This window comes from Lathamus discolor, chromosome Z, assembly GCF_037157495.1.
Source record: "Lathamus discolor isolate bLatDis1 chromosome Z, bLatDis1.hap1, whole genome shotgun sequence".
NCBI lineage: Eukaryota > Metazoa > Chordata > Aves > Psittaciformes > Psittacidae > Lathamus > Lathamus discolor.
In genome coordinates this window covers 2,141,286-2,159,222 of record NC_088909.1, presented here as the reverse complement: position 1 = coordinate 2,159,222, position 17,937 = coordinate 2,141,286, and the positions used below count along the sequence as shown (strand labels likewise).

The 17,937-nt window shown below is 47.7% G+C and overlaps 1 protein-coding gene across 1 annotated transcript; it reads left to right on the top strand.

Annotated features, from left to right (window-relative positions):
* Positions 1–2,504: 2,504 nt before the first annotated feature.
* Positions 2,505–14,043, top strand: LOC136005582 (cytochrome b5). The gene is made up of 5 exons (XM_065663181.1): positions 2,505–2,741; positions 9,976–10,104; positions 10,669–10,695; positions 12,533–12,564; positions 13,368–14,043. Exons 1-5 carry the CDS (start codon positions 2,592–2,594, stop codon positions 13,456–13,458), a joined length of 429 nt encoding a protein of 142 aa, XP_065519253.1. The 5' UTR covers positions 2,505–2,591; the 3' UTR covers positions 13,459–14,043.
* The last annotated feature ends 3,894 nt before the right edge of the window (positions 14,044–17,937 follow it).

Here is a 17,937-nt window from a genome sequence, read left to right as displayed (position 1 = left end):
CTTCAAGTGTGCACGTTGCCTTGGTCAAAAAACCCAAAAAAGTCTCCCAAAATTATAACAGATTTAAACACCAAGAGACAATATTGTAACTCTATGGCTGTGTCAGTAAATGTTATAAAGTTTAATGCAGAGGGTGGCCACACAATAGCATTCAGTTCACCACAGCAACATAACAAAGGCAGTAAGCGGAGCCACATGCTGCACTACCCACCAGGCTTTGGGGGAGCAGAAATCCTGGTATGTGTTACTAGCAAAGCATGAGTGATAACTGAGGAGATAAAGAGCTCGCTGGGAAGCACACAGCAGTAAATGTGCTTACAAAAAAGACAAACACTGCTACAGCAGTGAGAAACGAGCGTCTTAAGGAGCACCACGAGGAAACGTTGCCAGCACAGCAGGTCGTGAAGGACGTGAAGCAGTCAGTACTGTGGTACATCCAGGTTTGCAGTTTACCTTTTTAAGATAGAGCACACTGATAGCAAGAGACAGGCGTGAATCCTGCACATCAGACTGATGTGCAATGACTCCAATGCTTCCTCTGCCTGCACTTAGTTCTTTAGCTCCTAAGGTGGCTCTATTTCCTTGCTACTTTGATTGTACCTCGATCCCCATTTCCTGGTACAAAACCAGCAGAACAAGGACAGGATAAGCTGGTGTGTGAAAACCAGCTGCCAATGCCAGGCCCTCAGCCCAGAATTGCAGCCATTTGCAAAGGTTGTTATCTTACAGCAGTAATTGGATTAGAGACGATGGTTGGCAGGCACCACTGGAGCAATTCCTTTCTCCCTAGTAATAAAAGACCTCTTTCTTACCAGAGAGCGACCTCAAAAGCTTGTTTGACCCACAACCTGGGATATTCGGGGAGCTAACCTGTCTTCTTACTGAAGTGGATGGGGACAGGCTGTGTGGTTTGCCAGGGTGACATCTCTGAGCTGATAAATCCGTGCCATGAGGTATGTCTCATTCCCATGGAGATCCCAGCTTGGTGACACAGGTACCTACTTCACTGAGCTCCTTTTAAAGTCCCAGCTGCACCAAACTGCACAGCTGTGAGCCTGCTTGAATTCTCCTTGCAGATACCTTTAATCTTTAGTCACTGTAGACAATGATACTAGCACATCTTACAACACAGGGCATTTCTGCCTCCTCAGCAGTTACATTAAAACAAACAGCCCACTGTCCAGCCTTACACCTGCAAGTGCAAGAAAATACTTTCCACAGCCACAAATGTCAGTTTATAGATGAAAACCATCAGACTTAAAAACTACTCGTGTTTCTGAGCTTCCAAACAGCCTCTTAGTCCCTAAATCTGTTCAATGGGGCTGGCAGGGAACAGTTTACCAAGAGCCTCACATCAGAGCTGCATGTGAACATTTTCCTTTGGGAACTGGTGAGAACACAGCACTTGCAGGTGCGCTGCACCTCCTCTGGCTGTTCAAAGGTCTGAGATGGCCGTCTGTTTTACATAAAGAACACACCAAAAGGAGGGGTACAGAAGCTCCTTCCCATTGGCAGCGCAGCCAAAAGCCTACCAAAGGAGAGCTACAGGTCGGCCAAGGGACCCTCACGCTTAAGCCTTACCAGCACACATCCCGTGCACTTCTCAACGGAAGCAACCACTACCTGTGGCTCCCTGTCGCCGCACTCACGTGGACGGCTGGCACCACTCTTCCGCAGCGTTTACTACGGGAGGCAATCCCGAGGTGGCCTGTGGCACACAGACCGACCCCCTGCGGCCCAGCTCGGGAAGGTGGCTGCACCCCGGCCGCGGGCAGCCCCTCACAGGGACTACCACCAGGGGCTGGTACGCGCAACTCGCTCTCCGCTGGCGCCGGAGGCACGAGAAGAGACGAGGCCGGGATGGGCTGAGGGGGGGCCAGGAGGGGCTGAGGGGCGCCGGGCTGAGCTAAGGGGGCCGGGGCCCCTCGTAGCGCGCTGCCTGAGGCGAGGCGAGGCGCGGCGCGGCCCCGTCCCGTCCCGTCCCATCCCGTCCCTTCCCGCACGGTCCAGTCCCTTCCCTTCCCGTCCCGTGCCGCACGGTCCGGTCCAGTCCGGTCCGGTCCGGTCCCTTCCGTTCCGTTCCCGTCCCGTCCCGCACGGTCCGGTCCGGTCCGGTCCCTTCCCTTCCGTTCCCTTCCCTTCCCGGTCCGGTCCGGTCCGGTCCGGTCCGTTCCCTTCCCTTCCCGGTCCGGTCCCTTCCGTTCCGTTCCGTTCCGTTCCGTTCCCGTCCCGTCCCGCATGGTCCGGTCCCTTCCCGGTCCGGTCCGGTCCCGTCCGTTCCGTTCCGTTCCCTTCCGTCCCGTCCCGCACGGTCCGGTCCCGCCCCGCCCCGCCCCGCCCCGCCCCGCCCCGCCCCGCCCCGCCCCGCCCCGCCCCGCCCCGCCCCGCCCCGCCCCGCCCCGCCCCGCCCCGCCCCGCCGGACCGCTCAGCGCGCCGCCCCCGCCTGCAGCCAGCACCCGCTCCTCATTGGCCCGCGGACTGGGCCTGCAGCTGTAGGGGGCGGTCGGGGTGTGTGTGTGTGGGCGGTGCTACCGCTACGGCGGCTGCCGTGAGCCAAAGCCGTCATTTCGCGAAGCCGCCCGCAACCAGCATGGAGTCCGGGGAGCCCGCGGAGGCCGCAGCCCGCGCGGAGGCCGGGCCCGTGTTCACGCTGGAGGAGGTGGGGAAGCGGAACTCCAGCCGCGAGGCCTGGTTCGTTATCCACGGGCGCGTCTACGATGTCACGCGCTTTCTGGAGGAGGTGAGGCCGGGCAGGCACGGGGCACGGCCCGTTCCCTCCGGGGCAGGCCGCGGGGCGTCGGGACCGGCGGGCGCTGAGGGCGGAGAGCGCCGGCGGCAGGGGGGAGATCCTGGGGTTGGCGTCTGGGGGGGGGGGAGAGGGCCGGGGGTGCGGGAGGGGTGACCCGGGGGTAGGGAACCCGGGGCGGGACGGGCTCCGCTGTCCGTGGGGCAGCGCTGCGGCCGCAGGCTGTGGGGCCCAGCCCTGGCCGAAGGAGGGTCCCGGGAGCAGTGACCCCGCAGGGCTGCTCTCCGCGTGGGCGCAGGACAGAGCCTGCCCCTGCTCAAGGTACCTGCCATAAACCGGAGAGGGACGGCGGGTCGTGCTGGCAAGGGCCGAGGGGTCGTGCTTGGACTCCTTTGAGTCACCTTCTGCTCCCCATGGCACTGCTGGGGCACGCCTCACCTGCGAGGTGCAGCTCTCCGCAAGCTGTGCTCCGGGGTAAACCGGATCAGTAGTTTAAATATGACATCTCCAGGGACACCCCATAACTTGAAGGAGAAAGTAATGGTGATTCAGTAGGTGAGCACCTGCTGCAGCACTGCCTTCCCGCAGGGACCGCGTGCATGGATAGCTTGGAACTGATGCAGTCTCTGCTGCCTGATCTCCAGTCCTCTTGGCTCTGTGGACAAACATTGCTTCCGGACTTGATGCTTTTGCCTTCTGGTTTTGGAAAGGCTGAGATTGTATTGTTAGCATTTGGAGATGAAAACAGAGTGGGAAGAAATGGCAAAAACTTTCAACCCAGCTTAAAATACCACCAAACCCTTTGTAGCGTCTACAGGGTAATGTACAAAAGTTAGTCTCAATTGGCTTTAAAAGCAGAGCAACCAATTGAAAATGCACATGTTGCTGCTTGTTGGTTTGCTTGTCTACACTAAACTACTATTTTCCTCCAGGCATGTATGATTAAAGCACGTCTGCTATGTAGTCGTAACATATAATGGCAAAGCTACCTTGGTGAGGTGTAGAGGCTTACCGGAGTAGGAGGGAATGATAACCTGGCTGCTTTTTTCAGTGGACTGACACCTGAAGGGAGTGGCTTTCTCTGTAGGTTTTGGTATTTTATTACAAAGTTGGAGACTATCTGTTTTGTTCTTTGGGTCCAGCATCATAATACTTCATTCAGGATCTGACTTGTGCTTTCAGTCTTACCCCAGCATTTATTTTAAGAAACCCTCTAAGGTATCTCAGTGGCCAGATCAGGGAGCTCTCTTTCACTACAGTGGCTTGAACTGGCCTTTGCCATAGCCAGTTCTGCACTGTTTATAGCTTTTATAACAACAACAACAACAAAATCTTGCTTCCAAAGGACCATAAATTGATCCTGGCTACTCTCTTGTCTGCTCACCAGTGTCTGCTCTTGGTACTCCATCACTCTTTACACAGGCCTCTGTGTCAGGTCCAGGAGCTGAAAGGCAGCTGCTCCTCTTGGGTCTTTGATACTCAAGAGACTTGAGGCCCCCAGTATGGTGCAAAGAAAGGCCTGTGGGACAGTGGGATGGTGCTTGGTGGAAGCATGGCGCTTTGGAGCTACAGAGCAGCAGTGATGTGAAGAATTACCAGCTGATGCTCAGCTGTTGGTTTTACCTGAGAGCCCATAGGTCCAGCTGAGGTGAGGGACCAGTTGCACATTTAGTCACGCACATCTACAACACGATGCAAACTGTACTGTAGACAGCTTATTCTTGGGGAGGGAAAGAGAAGACAATCATTTTGAGTGTGACACTTAACTCAGGAAGCTCTGAAGTGGTGGAGCTATGAGCAGAATTAAGGTACTCTGATTCCTGTTCCAGGTTAGTTCACAAGACCAGAAGTTTTCCAGATGGTACGCGAGGGTTTTTTAAGCAGCTGACTGCTTCCTCCTACATGCACGCACAACCCACCCCTCCACCCCCCCGCCAGTGTTTGGGCTCCCCTGCACTAGGCCAAACCTGTCATCTGGCATCTCTCAAATTCCTGAGAATTTGGGTGGGTGCAGTGGAGCACAAAGCTGTGAGCCCAGCTCCCTCTGCTGAGCAAGTCAAACTGCCAGAGCGGTGGGTGTGTTCTGAAGAAGGCTTGTTACTCCACTAGGTTTCTAAATCTTCCGTGTTTGCCTGCAACTAGAAGTCTAGGACAAGAACCAGGGGACATCAAAGAAGCTGGAGCCAGGTCCAGAACAAACAAATGGTGTTTCTTCATGAAACAGGGAGCAGACCAGTGGAACTCCTTGCCAAAGGTTGTTGTGGATGCAAGAAGGTTAAGTAGATTATGGGGAAGACTAGGCGAAAATGTGGAAAAGCAATCATTGCTGGTTTCTGAATAGCAAAGCACTGTGGGTTTAGGAAGAGCCAAAACCAGCTGGAGGTTGGGACAGTACTTGCAGAAACCATCTGCCTTGTCTTACACTTGCCTCTGTATTCCAGATATGGTTGCTACTTACTGCTTTTCAGACTTCAGGATTAGAAAGTTGTTTCTGAGATACTAACCCTGGTGTGAATGATGATGTCTTTCACAGCAGGGACACTGCGTGGTGGTCAGTCTTCATCTCAGTGTTCTCTGTTGCATCTGGGACATGCTCCCTGAGACACCTTCAGTATTATAAATAAGTCCAGAAAGACACTTTGCTCCCCCCCTGCAAACCAGGCGTATCAGTGCCCTGAACTTTACCTTTAGATGATACTTCATGTTGTCCTTTCCAAGCTATCACATTTGTGTCTTTTTCAAACGTGAAAAACATCTACTCGGACTAGGAAACGAAGAACTAGGTGACTGTTGTAACTGTGCCAGTGTGGCTGACACACCAGTCTGCTATGTATGCCCCTTGCTGATGTAGTGAGACTTCTAAGTGTAGATCAAGGCCTAATTTATTCACAAAAATGCGCTTTATATCTCTTACTCCACTGCAATCAGTTGAGTGACGGGGAACAATGTGCAACTGATTGGAACCAGGGATGTCTGTCTTGTTTAAAAGTTGAAGTTGTCTGATAAACTGTTCTGCTTTAGAGCTTTGATTGCTGTAGCTGCAACTATCAGGCTTTCAGTGGGTAGTGTTTCCCCTTCGTCCTGTGTAGTCACTGAAGCTGTGTCTAACTGTTGCCTTTTCTGGCCTTTGGTCACAGATTATTTGAACAGGATTGCTGAATATCCATCAGAGCGTTACCTCAGAGTGCTTGTGTAATCCTGAAGAAGCCTCACTGCTAAGAGATTGTTCAATTCTGCTTCATGGTTCCTGCAAACTAGGTACACCAGGTCAGCCATTAGCTAGCCAACTCACAGTCCATATGTTGTTTGAAGCATAGATCACTTTAAACTTCCAATTTACTTTGTTATTTTCTACGTAATAGGAGTAGCAATTAAGACACCACAGAGCAAAATTCTGCTGAAGTCTGAGGTGAACAAAATGCAGGCAATGTGCAAAGAAAGCAACTGATATTTCATAGGAGCTTCTGAGAGGCTGCAATCTCCTGTGCTTCAGAATGCCTGTAAGTGCATTCTGAGACAGCGTGTGGCAACTGTATAATTTTCTCCCAAATCAAGGTGGCTGGACTACCAGAATATTACTCCTCATTGCAGTAGTGTAGAAAAGCAAGGGTAGGCTATGGCTATGGCTAGAGTAGAATGGGCTGGCTGCTCAGGTAGGTGTGAATGATGAGTCAGGAAGCGGAGGAAGGCAGGTCTGCCTCCCTGACAGGTGCTTTGAGGTCTGGTCTGCTCACACACACACACCCCCCCCCTTCACAATCGTAATAGACTTAATTTCACAAGCATTCTAGTGATAGAGGGCATGGTTTATCTCCATTTTTACGCAGTACTAAAAGAGTCTGGAGGTAACGTGTTTCTTCAGTGTATGGCTTTTTGTCTGTTGCCTGAGTCCACAAGACACAGCAGCCACCACAGCTTTGTGTCTTGGCATGTGCTGTTGCTTCTGATACCCGTAAGGAGTGTGGCTAGAAATCTATTTGAACTTGTTTCCAAGTGGCATGAGCCTGGGTTGTAACAACTCTAACCACATTGGTCAGTTGGCTTCGAATATAATGTTCTTCAAACTGTGTTTCAAATGAAGGAAATACTCTACTACTGACAGCTTCTCATTAAAATTATATGGTTCTAACAGAGCATATCACTTAGATGGAAGTGGAGGGACTTATCAGATGGTTGCTTTCACAACAGGGGCAGCAAGTTTGAATACCTTTCTTTGTCCTGCATTTGTGTCTTGCGTACTCCGGTGTATCTGAAACCAGAACTCTGTAAGGGAGAAGGAGGAATGTCAGAGATCTGTTTTTGCTCATGCTGACTTACTCGAGCTTTGCAGAGATATTTTTGGGGGAACGTGTTCCACATTTTAAAACAAGCTTTGAAGGATGTGTGACTGATGAACACCACTGATGTCTAGGTGGCTGCTTGTCCTTGTTTTCTGTCTTGTATCGTACTGGCACCTTATTACTGCACAGTGATACTCCTCCTTTCCTGGCTTATTTCTCTTAATACTGAGGGCTAGGAATGAAAGCTCCTCAATCTGATGATCTTGTGTCTTACCTGATCCAGCAATCTAATTAGTCGTAGAGCTTAGCTTTGCTTCTGAGTTCATTTGTAGTCTGCAGTGGGTCTGTAGCAGCAGTTGCCAGGCAGACATATGCAGATGGGCACTTGGGAGTTTGCGGAAAGGTGGCTGGCTCTTGGCTCTTGGCTCTCGGCTCTCGCCTTCTGCAGCGAGTTTGTGTTGTGCTCTCACAGGCCTTTGCTGTGTGCCTCGGTTCTGGCTTGCTGCTGCTTTTGGCTTGCTCCATATCCCTTCTAAAGGCTACACAGATAAAGCATCTTCTGAGATCTCATTAATAAATACAGCCTGCTGGCTGAACACTGGAGATGGACTATACGAGTTGCTAATTAGGAAGTGAGTCATCAAGGGCAAACTTAAGGGCCATCTTAAGGGTGTCAGTAACATTTAAGAAAGTGAGCTTGGTATGAATATGGGGCTGCACAACTCCCTACTCTGCTGTTCTCTGGACCCAGTTTGGAGAGCTCAATTGGAATGTCACACTGAAATGGTGCTTTTGAGAGCATGTTTTGTAGCTGTGAGTGCTGCAGAGCACGAGGAAGTCTTGGGTTTCCTCCCCACCAGGTCTCCTGACTGTGGCAGGAGCAGGCCAGCCTCGCTTCTGTGCTGCCTGGGCCAAGGCCTCTTAACCTGGTGATGGCTGCTGTGTTTTCACTCCTAAATGACAGGGTTCTCCCTGTAGAAATGTTTTCTTTGCTCAGCAGCGTTGGTCATACCCTTCCAGAACTGGTGCTTCAAGACTATTAATGTTGCTGTCAATGTGTACTTTATTGTGTGTGCTGAAGGCTCCAGTGACAAGGAGGTTCCACTTCTATTGCTGTTGTTAAGGAAGACTTCTGAGCACTGGCCCTTGGGCCCACCTCTCTTGTTCTGATTTGCTTTCATCTGTTTCTGAAAAGAAACAGACATTTTTCAGCCATTGTTTCCTCTGGAAGTACTTCCCCATCCCTCCTTTCTCCTCTCCCGCAGTTGCAACATTTCCAGTTTTCATGTTTTCCTGCAGAAACTGTACCTTTGAGAAGTTTTGTGGCAGTGTAAATGACTTTCTGTATAAATAGTCTGGGTTTACTTTAGCTCAGGTATGACAAGGTAAGAATTGTCTGGCTGCAGTTGTGGCTGTCTAGACTAGAGAGTCCTTTCAGAAAGATGATATGCCAGAATGGTCTGAAGTCTTTTGGTCTGGGGATTACAGCAAAAGACAGATGTGCGTAAATAATTAATTCTTTTTTTTTGTCACTGTGGATTTAGCAAGCGCATAGAAAGGCTTCAGACCCAAAGAGGAGTAAACTTTACCTTTCTTGTCTCTTCTATGTGCAAAGACTCGATGCCACCAAAAGCCAATATCCACTTAATGTTCCCTATTAGTGCAGGGTTTTTTCTGCCCTTTTAGGGTGGATGATTAGGAAAGCAAAGGTGTTTAAGTTCTGTTCTGATATTTTTCCATCTGAAATGAGATTCCTGGTTAAACATCCCCAAGGAGTTCTTCTGGAAGGCTTAAAGTGGATGGCCAGTTTTTATCGCCTAGTATCTGCAGGTGCTTTTATAAGCACCTCAGTTAGCATATTTAGTGCTTGTTGCCTGATGCTGTAGAAAACTGGGTTAGTCCCTCTGTGTGCACTCAGAAGCCAGACTTTATTGGTTTAACTGTATTAGCTGATTGTTTAACTAGCTGTTCACACTCACACTGTAAAGACATTGCACTTTGCTGGGTTTGTGGTTACCATGCCTGTTCCTGGACTTATGGTATTGACAGTGCTAGACAAGAGTCCAAAGCATCAAGGAGAACAGAATTGCACCAGGGTTCTGTGTCAGTTCATACCACTTGGTCTGTCAGTTTTCTGTGACCATCTGTCACCACAGAAACATCAGTATCGTTGTGGAGCATCCTTGTAGATTTGGTACTTTTGTTGTTACAACTTCTGAATCTGAGATCAGTTTGTGATGTCAAACTGATCATTTTTCACGACACCTTTTTTCTCTCCGTGGTTGTTGAGTGGTTGGTTGTACACTGGATGAATGCAGTATTGTTGGTGCTACACTAGAGATGTAGCCACTTATGCCACTAGAAAACATGATGCACTTCTCTGTTCTTTTCCATTTATTTGACTGTCAGCCAGATACTATTATTTTCTGAAGTATATGAAGAAGCAGAATATCCTTTCCTGGTGCTTGTGAAAGCAGTGTTGTCTTGTGCTTCACTAGCAACTAAGATGCCGCAGGACAGTTCTTGCGAATATCATGCAGGAGAGGCTCCCCTGCAAGCAGGGGAGTCTGATTTGTGCAGCAGAGCGCATGAAGAACTACATGAGGATATTCTTTCGTCTGTGTTATTTTCTTGCCCAAATCCCTTATGGAATCACAGAAAGGATAGCTTTGCTGTGGGGGACAAAGCTATGCTCCCTGTGTACATTGGGGATTTGTTTCTTTGGAAGGGTTTTTATAATGGAAGGTGTTTTCCAGGCTGTGCAGCACACATCGTTCTCTGTAAATTCCTGAAGGAGAGGTTAGACAATTGAGCCTTTGGAAGATTTTCTTGATGATGCTGGTTTGAGGCATCCATGATGAACGGAAGGAACGAAAGCAGGCAGGCAGAGGTACTCTTGTACCTTTTTTGCATCTAGCCCTTTGCTCACCTGAACTCTTCTCTTCCAGCACCCAGGCGGAGAAGAGGTTTTGCTTGAACAAGCTGGTAGAGATGCCACGGAGAGCTTTGAAGATGTCGGGCATTCCTCAGATGCCAGGGAGATGCTCAAGCAGTACTACATCGGGGAGATCCACCCGGTAAGGACCAGCTGACTTTCACAGCGTCTTTCAAACACAGGATGGGACTGTGTGAAAGTGTGATTCTCCTTTGTGTAACCCACCAAACACATAGACTAAGATGTGTCTTGTGAATTAAGTAAGTAGTTAAGGGTTTTAGGCAGTCTCTGTGTTGCCCAGGATTCTGGTGAGGAAAACCAATCTCTGTCGAGGAAACAAAACTAAATTAGCCTTCTCTTCCCACCATTTAAAACAGATTTCTCACTACAATTAAATTAAGGGCACTTAAAGAATGTCATCTAATCGGTTTCCTCCTTTAGTGGTGGTACCATAAGTTCGCCTTGCCTTGTAATTTAGAGTTCAGGAGGGTGAGAGATCACAGGGGCATGGCACAAACACCAGCTTCCTGCCTGCTGCAACAACTGTGCCTTTGGGTGCTGAAGGAATGACTCCTTTGAAACCGGAGTCCAGGCAATTGCCCCTTTGATGAGGACTGTGTACAGAACAATTCCCTTGTCAAGACTGCAGGTTTCTCTTGAAGTCAGTCCTTATATTTTTTTCTTCTTTTTTTTTTCCCCTTGACAGCACGATCGTAAAAAAGAAGGTTCCAAGGTAAGTTGTTAGTATTTTACTTTCCTGTTTTAATTTAATGCTGTGGAAATGACGCTCATAGAATGAAACAAAGAAGTTGCCACACACCTCTTTTATGTTTTTTTTTTTTTCTGTGGAGCTTGTGGCTTTTTGTTTAAACAAGGTGAAGTAATGAATAAATCTTCCAAGCAAATTATGCGTTTGTTTTTGTTCCGAACTCAGCAGTCACCTTGGTGTGAAATTGGAAGGGTTTTTTGTGCCCTCTCTCCCCTAACATCAGCAATGTTATTTCCACACCTTGAACCACAAACTGTTTTTTTGCATCACTTGCTATGTCCTGACCACTGAACTGTTGGTGTTGTTACATTCAAGCCAGCAGACAGGCACAGCCACTGTGGGGTTGGCTGTAAAACAAGAATTCTCTGTTAACTGCCCTAGTAATTATAGGCGTTGCTTAAAACTCAGGTACTCCTGGATTAAAACAGGGCACAGTGTTGCAAAAATGCCTTTGAAATGGATGGGGAGGGGGAAATGGTAATAAACGGAATCCCGTAGGAGAGGTAAACATGTGCGCCTTGCAGCTGGCTTCTCTTCGTGCTTGGCTTTGGCGCAGCTTTGCCTTCAACAACACTTTCATTAGCTACTGTTCGAAGCAGGGCCACTTGCAGAGTAGCAGGACCCAAGAGGGAAACTGTCAACAGAGGGAGCAGTGGCTGAAGCCCTTGAGAGTGTTTGTTTGCTGTAGTCATAGAATAATTCAGGCTGTATGAAACGTACACTTAGTTAAAACATGGGACTGCATAATTATGCATATATTCACCTTAAAATTTATTATTTCATTTAACTCTGTTTCATAAGCAGGATCATAAATGTTTCTAGAAATAAGGAGTAATCTGAGTGGCTCCCTTTGATATGAGTTAAATACTTTTTCTCTTCTTAAGAGAAAGTCTAGTGAGTTATGTACTGCTAAGGCCTTTCTCCAGTGCACATCATCTGTTTTTAAAGCCGGCCCAAGTATAACTTAAAAACAGCAGCAAGAGGTAGAACTCAGTAATGTGAAAATAAATAGATGGTAGCAACAAACTAAAAAAACTGTACATGTACATCCTTGTGATGCAGCTCAAGCGGTAGCCTCCCATAGGTAAGTGTTTAGCAGCCACTGAATGTATGACAGCAGAAAGGAAGCACTAAAGCTCTCAGGAAATTGAGATAATTCTGTTCAAAATGGACACGAAAGGTGGTTTTTGGTTGGTAGTTATTGTTTAAACTGGAGAGCAGCAATTGCCATCGAGGCTGTAGAGTTGATGAAAGCCCAAGTGAGAATTGCAGCTGACTGGAAGGAGCATTTAAATTTGCAAGAGTTCTATGAAAGGAGGAGTGCGGAAGTTTGGAAACAGGTTGTGTGCAATGGAGAGCCGATGAGAACACTGTGGTTGTATGCTTCAGTGGTCAGGGAGCAGGATGGCAAATGGGAACATGGGCAGGGGTTTAGAGAGGGCATCACACTGAAAGGATGGTCTGTATCAGAGTGCAGGTCACAGTCCCTTGTGTTTAAAAGGAACAGGCTGCTTTGCAAGGTAATGAGCAAGACCTTTTATTGTGAGGATGCAAGTTCCAGTGTGAAGCTGGTGACTGAGTGGGAGGGATTGGATTGGATTGGATTGGAATGGAATGGATTGGATTGGATTGATGGAAAGAATGTGGAGGTGAAGACAATGGCAAACAGCCCCAGAAACGTCCATGCTTGTGATAGAGGGTGACTGGGAGAGGAAGGGAGGGTTATTTTTACTCTGTGTAATCACATGTTTAGTCTTGTAGTCTCATTAGCTCATGTTTAACTCCCTATTTCTTCCTTCAGAACCCAAGTGTGACATCCTCAGGCCAATCAAGGTATAGTATCCTCTTAAGAAAAACTGAGTAAGAAATCAAGGGGTTAGGACTCTCCCTTTGTAAATCTGCATTATTAACTCTAATGGGCAGGAAAAAAACCCTGGGGATATTAGTGCACTGAAGTCCCTCTGCACTATAGGGATTATTTCAGTGGGCACTGCAAGCCACAGGGTGACACAATGCAGTGATGTGCATGTTTTTTGAGGTTCTTCACCATGACCAGACCTGTTTATTTGAAAATCCTTAGAGCCAGAACAGGGCCTTAGTCTTTCGTAGCTGATGCAGAATCTTTTAGCTAAGAAGGCTGCTGAAGGTGAGCCTGTGGCCTCTGGTTTATGAGTGAGGAAGATTTATTGTGGGATGGATGTAGCAATTTCCATCCTTGAGTCAACTCAGCTGTTTGTACAGCACAAATTACAGTCTGACTTATTTAAGGAAAAACAAAACAAGACAAACCAACAACAAAAAAACCCAAATTGGTTTCTGTATGTGCCAGGCTGGAAGCTTCAACAATTCAGCTGCTGTTTTCTAAGGCACCAAGTCCTTGCAGGCTTAGGGGACTCTCACAGGCACTGGGCTGAACACTGAGCATGGGGATGGCCAATGCTGCCCAGCCCCGAGAGCCACAGCCCCTCTGGCTGGTCTGTTAGCTGATGAGAGATGGGTTTACAGAGTTCCCTGGGAGAAAACAGACATGTAATAAGTGATGAACATTTTGAATGAATTATTAACTTGCAATTTTCTTCTATTTTATGTGTGTGTGTTTTGGTTTGTTGTGTGTTTGGTTTTTATTCTCTCTATAGTTTCTGGTCAACATGGCTAATCCCCATCTTCGGAGCACTGGTCTTAGGTTTAATGTATCGCTATTACATGTTGGATGGGAGAACCTCTTGAACTGACCTTGCTGGGACCTCAGAAAGCCTGAAGAGGAGGGTGTGAGAGAGAATGCACACGTGCGACACATGGAGTTCTGCTCCCCTTAACCTTTCCTGCCTTGCTTTTAGCTTAGTCTGTCAAGTGTTGTTGAGATCCATGGGACCAATCTAATCCCAACCTGTACTAACTCTGGGAGCTGCTGTACTTTCCTCCTGTGGTGGCAGGGCGAGTGCAGCTTCCTGGTATTCTCTCATTTGTGTGTGATCTCCTCGCGTGTGCGTGCTTGTGCGCTCTCTCTCGTGCTCTTTCTTGGTTTCTGAAGTAAACCACAGACAACATTTTTATTTCAATGCCTTTTTGTTAAGCCAGACGACATGAGACAGCTGCTAGTGAGCCTGTGGATTGCCTCAGTCCTTCACATAGCATCATCAGACATAAACTGCAAGTTGTCCAGAAGAGATGGCCAGAGATCCAGTTCCACAGTAACTATCCCAGTGCATGCAGGCAACACTAACTGGAGCAGCAGGAAGTTGATAACTTTGCTAGCTCTTTCTGTACATGTCGTTTTTAACGGTTAAACAAATACAAATATTTTAAAAACTATTCTGTTCATTTTGTAATGTTTGTACTTGTCTCTTTTAAAAAGTATGTTCTGTGAAACCATTTACACCTTTGAAGCCTGGTTTGTTTGGGTGCTTTTGTGCTGTGTGTCGCAGTGCCAGGAATGGGAACTGACACATGGCTGCTCAAAATGCAGATTTTTTCCCCTTTCTCCCTGAGGTCTTGATCCAACACATGTATTGGAAGCAAAACTCATTATTACTGTGAATATGCACCAGATGGGGGGGGGGGGGGGGGGGCGGAGGGGAAGACAAATCTGGTCTTTTCTCCCTAAATGAAAAAGGGAAAAAATCCATTTGGGATTTGTACATAATGCTAGTTTTGTCTTGGAATAGACGAGGATATTTCTCTCTACTGTTTTTGTGTGTGTGATGTGGTTGGCCTCTAACAGTGCAGAGACAATATAAAGTACGCTTTGTGCATTGAGGCACAAATCTTTCCAGCTCTTCCAGCATGTTGGTCTGTGGCTCCAGGACCTGCTAAATAAAGGGAACTCGTGTCCTGGTGTCTGATACCCTTCAGTGGAGCTCTACAACACTGCTCTGACACAAAGGTTACAGTAAAGCTGATCAGCTCTTTGAATTGCTGCAAAAAGGGATGCAATCTACTGGGGTCCTGTTTGTGAAAACCTCCTGGAGGTTGTGGCTTCCTCTTCCATGAAACTACTGTGACCCTGAAGCTCATGTAGAAGAATTTATTGATGTGGGATTACACTCCACCTGTTCAAAGCAGAAGGCAAAGGAGCTGCTTGGTCCCTGGGAATGGAAAGCTCTTCTGGCACTGACATAGTCCCTCTGCTTCTCCCATGGGCATGGCAGTTGCTGCAAGCAGCAGCTTAGCTTTTGGTGCTCACTCTGAGCACAGGAGCAACAGCAGTCCCTGTAGATGTATGTCTTCCCATGGGACTTTTTCCACTGCCATCGATTGTTTTATCTCTTACAGTGAATTATCTGGCCAGAGAAACCTGGAGTTCACTGCTGCAGTGGGTCTTGGATATCTCTCCAAGTCCTTCCATGCTTCCATGGTTTAGTCTGAGTTTATTCTGCCCTAATGAAAGCATAGCAGAAGAGTGTGAATCTGAGCCAAGGAAAATCCCATAGGAAGGACCTGGGATATTCTGTTTAGCTACATGATAAATTATAAAGGTGACAGGCCACAGAGTCATACATTAACATAGGGCTTAAACTCAGCAAGGGGTCATTCATTGTAAGTTTATGGAAAATAGATCTTATAATCTAAAATGGTATTTTTATATTCCAGACTACTGTTACCAATACCGCCTGTAAATTTCTGTCTCTTACAGAGCTGCTCTGTTCTGCTGCTTCCTTTCAGCAGATTAACTGCCTGGGGGAGACCTTCAGTCTTGTTCCAGGGCTTCTCAGAGCTGTTCAGAGTCTTGCCCAATAACTTGTGGAAACCCATGCAACCTTTGCCAAACAGCTGTCCCTTTTCTGCACACGCACTAGCTCCCTCAAGCATTTTGAGGAGCTTGAGATGCATTTACAGAACCCACGTACCAAGTCTTCCCTCTTCTCCATCAGTTACAAGCTTAGAACAGCATCAGTATGCCCAGCACAGGCATGTGTTTTACTGGTCCGTGGTCCTGCAGATCCTCCCTGCAGCTCTCTGCCTGTGTGACTGGTTTGAAGGGCAGCATGTACATGATGGAGGCAGGCTGGTGTGAGCCTTGTGCTCTCCTGATGCTGAGCACCCCCACCTGGGGCTTCCTCTGGCAAGGTCGTGGGCCCAGCCTGCCTCCCCTCGTCCCTTTCTCCTCTGGCTTGATGAATGATGGGTCCCACAGGTGTGGAACTGCTCAGATGACAAGGGAGGCATTAACAAAGCTTGTTTACCTGTTTTATTTGAGGATTCAAAAAGACAATTCCAAATCTTTGTCCTTACATTGAACTTCTCGCTCAGCAATGGTTGGTTGCCAGATTCCCTGCACAATGCAGGCACTGTCTCAGCTTTCAGCCTGTGAAAAAACTCTCTGGCTGAAATTAAAGCTGTTTATGTGTGTTTTGCTTCTTTCAGGTGCTCTGGAAAAGGAGTTGAGTGAAGAACTGTAAACACGAACACGGAGACAGCTTTCACTGTTCATGTAACCATGTTGCTGGCAGAACTGTACTGGTCTCTTTGCCTCTCCACAAAGTTAAATCCTTGACAAAGCAGAATGTAACTGTTGATTGAGTCGATGGTTTGCAGATGATGGGTAGGAGGTCTGAGCATGTTCCTGGTTTTGCTGAAATTAGCTGATAAAAGGAAGGAGTAGCAAGAGAATGTGATGTGGAGCTTTCCATGCTGCAAAGGTTGGAGTTGGGAGCTGTGGGCTGGGCCAGGCTGGGCACTGCTCTGTTCTCAGATGGGAGTCCCCACAAAATGTTGCTTCTTGTACACAGAGTAATAAGGGTCACAGAGCTACAGTGAACAAACTCCTGCCCTGGGTCATGCTGTGACAGTAGCAAAACGTGTGGAACCAGATGCTTGTGCTGCTGCCAGCACCCCATGGAAGACTCAGTACCTCCTGATGCAGCTGAGTTGTGTTTGCCCATGATATCTGCTGCTCTGGGAGGAAATGCTGGGGATGCTGTCGTGCCTTCTTCCTGAGATTGAATGGGAAGACCCATCTCGTCAATGGTTTTTAAGTCTTTTTTTAAAAGCCTTACAAGCTAGCCAAATATTCAGGAAACCAGCAAATCACACAAACTAGGTCCTTGTCCCTAAAACCTTGCCCAGCCGTCAGCCACACAAGCTAGGAACCCTAGTCATCCCATTCCCCATCTCCAGCATGAGGTGCAGAGGTGCTGGTGTCTCATGGCAGCAGTAACCTGATGTCTCCCAGCTGCCCCGTAACTCCATTATGAGGATGATGTTGACGCCAGTGTCACATGCCCCACAGTGTCTCTTCTCCAGGGAGACCGCGAAGAGACATTACTATAAAACAAGTTTCCTGCCAACCTCAGCTCTAATGAGTCAGGAAGCAGTAATCTGCGCATAGGGGAACTGTTGACAGAGCCTAATTATTTCATGACAGTCTTTCTAAAACAGTTAGAAAATAAAACACCTACACAGGCTTCAAAATTGGAAATGGGGTTAGCAGTACTACGCATGTACCTGCTAATTTATCCCCACAATCCTGGTTTAAGCTCCTTCCCCTTCACACCTGCTGCTCTCCAACTGCTTCTGCAGGCAGAAGAACTTCATTGTAAAAAAGCGAAAACACCTTAATTACATAGAACACATAACTTTAAATGGGAAGTCTCCTGTTCTGGTGTCTGGCAGCTAATTTGTTAGGACTTCAGTATATTTTAGTTACATGTATTCCAGATATTACTGCAAAAAGCACTGCCACATTTCACAGACACGTGAGCAAGAACAGACTTGTTTAGGTGTCGTCTTGGCCAGGTCCCCTGCCATGTGCTGCTGCTCCTTAGTTCATTCATGCTTTGAGGATCAGCAGTTCCCAGACTCCAAAGGCAGAATGCCAACTGGAGCCCATCTTCTTCTAAATCTCTGCTGCAGAGACTAGAAAACCCCATGATAGCTGCATACCACTCCCGGCTGCAATCCCTCCTGCTCCTAAACAGGGCACTGATTTCCTTTACTGTACTATTTCAACTTCCACTGTTTGTGTAACTTCCACAGTTCAGATCCTGCTTACTGTTCCCACCACAGGCACTGGTTTGAGTTTGCCCTTTCAGGACATTAAAGGTTTTGCCCATCAGCCAATCTGACATTTGAAAAGGACCTACAGAACTTGTATAAAGAATTCCCCAGCAAATCTCCCCAGAGCTGGCACTGAAACTGTATGTTTATCCAAAGCAAGAGGCAGAAGATGTTAAAAAATCACACAAGAAAAATACATAAGCAGCTCAG

Coding starts and splice junctions, on each gene's coding strand:
- LOC136005582 (XM_065663181.1), top strand. CDS start 2,592: ATGGAGTCCGGGGAGCCCGCGGAGGCCGCAGCCCGCGCGGAGGCCGGG. Junction 10,696..12,532: donor GTAAAAAAGAAGGTTCCAAG/GTAAGTTGTTAG, acceptor TTCTTCCTTCAG/AACCCAAGTGTGACATCCTC. Junction 12,565..13,367: donor ACATCCTCAGGCCAATCAAG/GTATAGTATCCT, acceptor TTCTCTCTATAG/TTTCTGGTCAACATGGCTAA.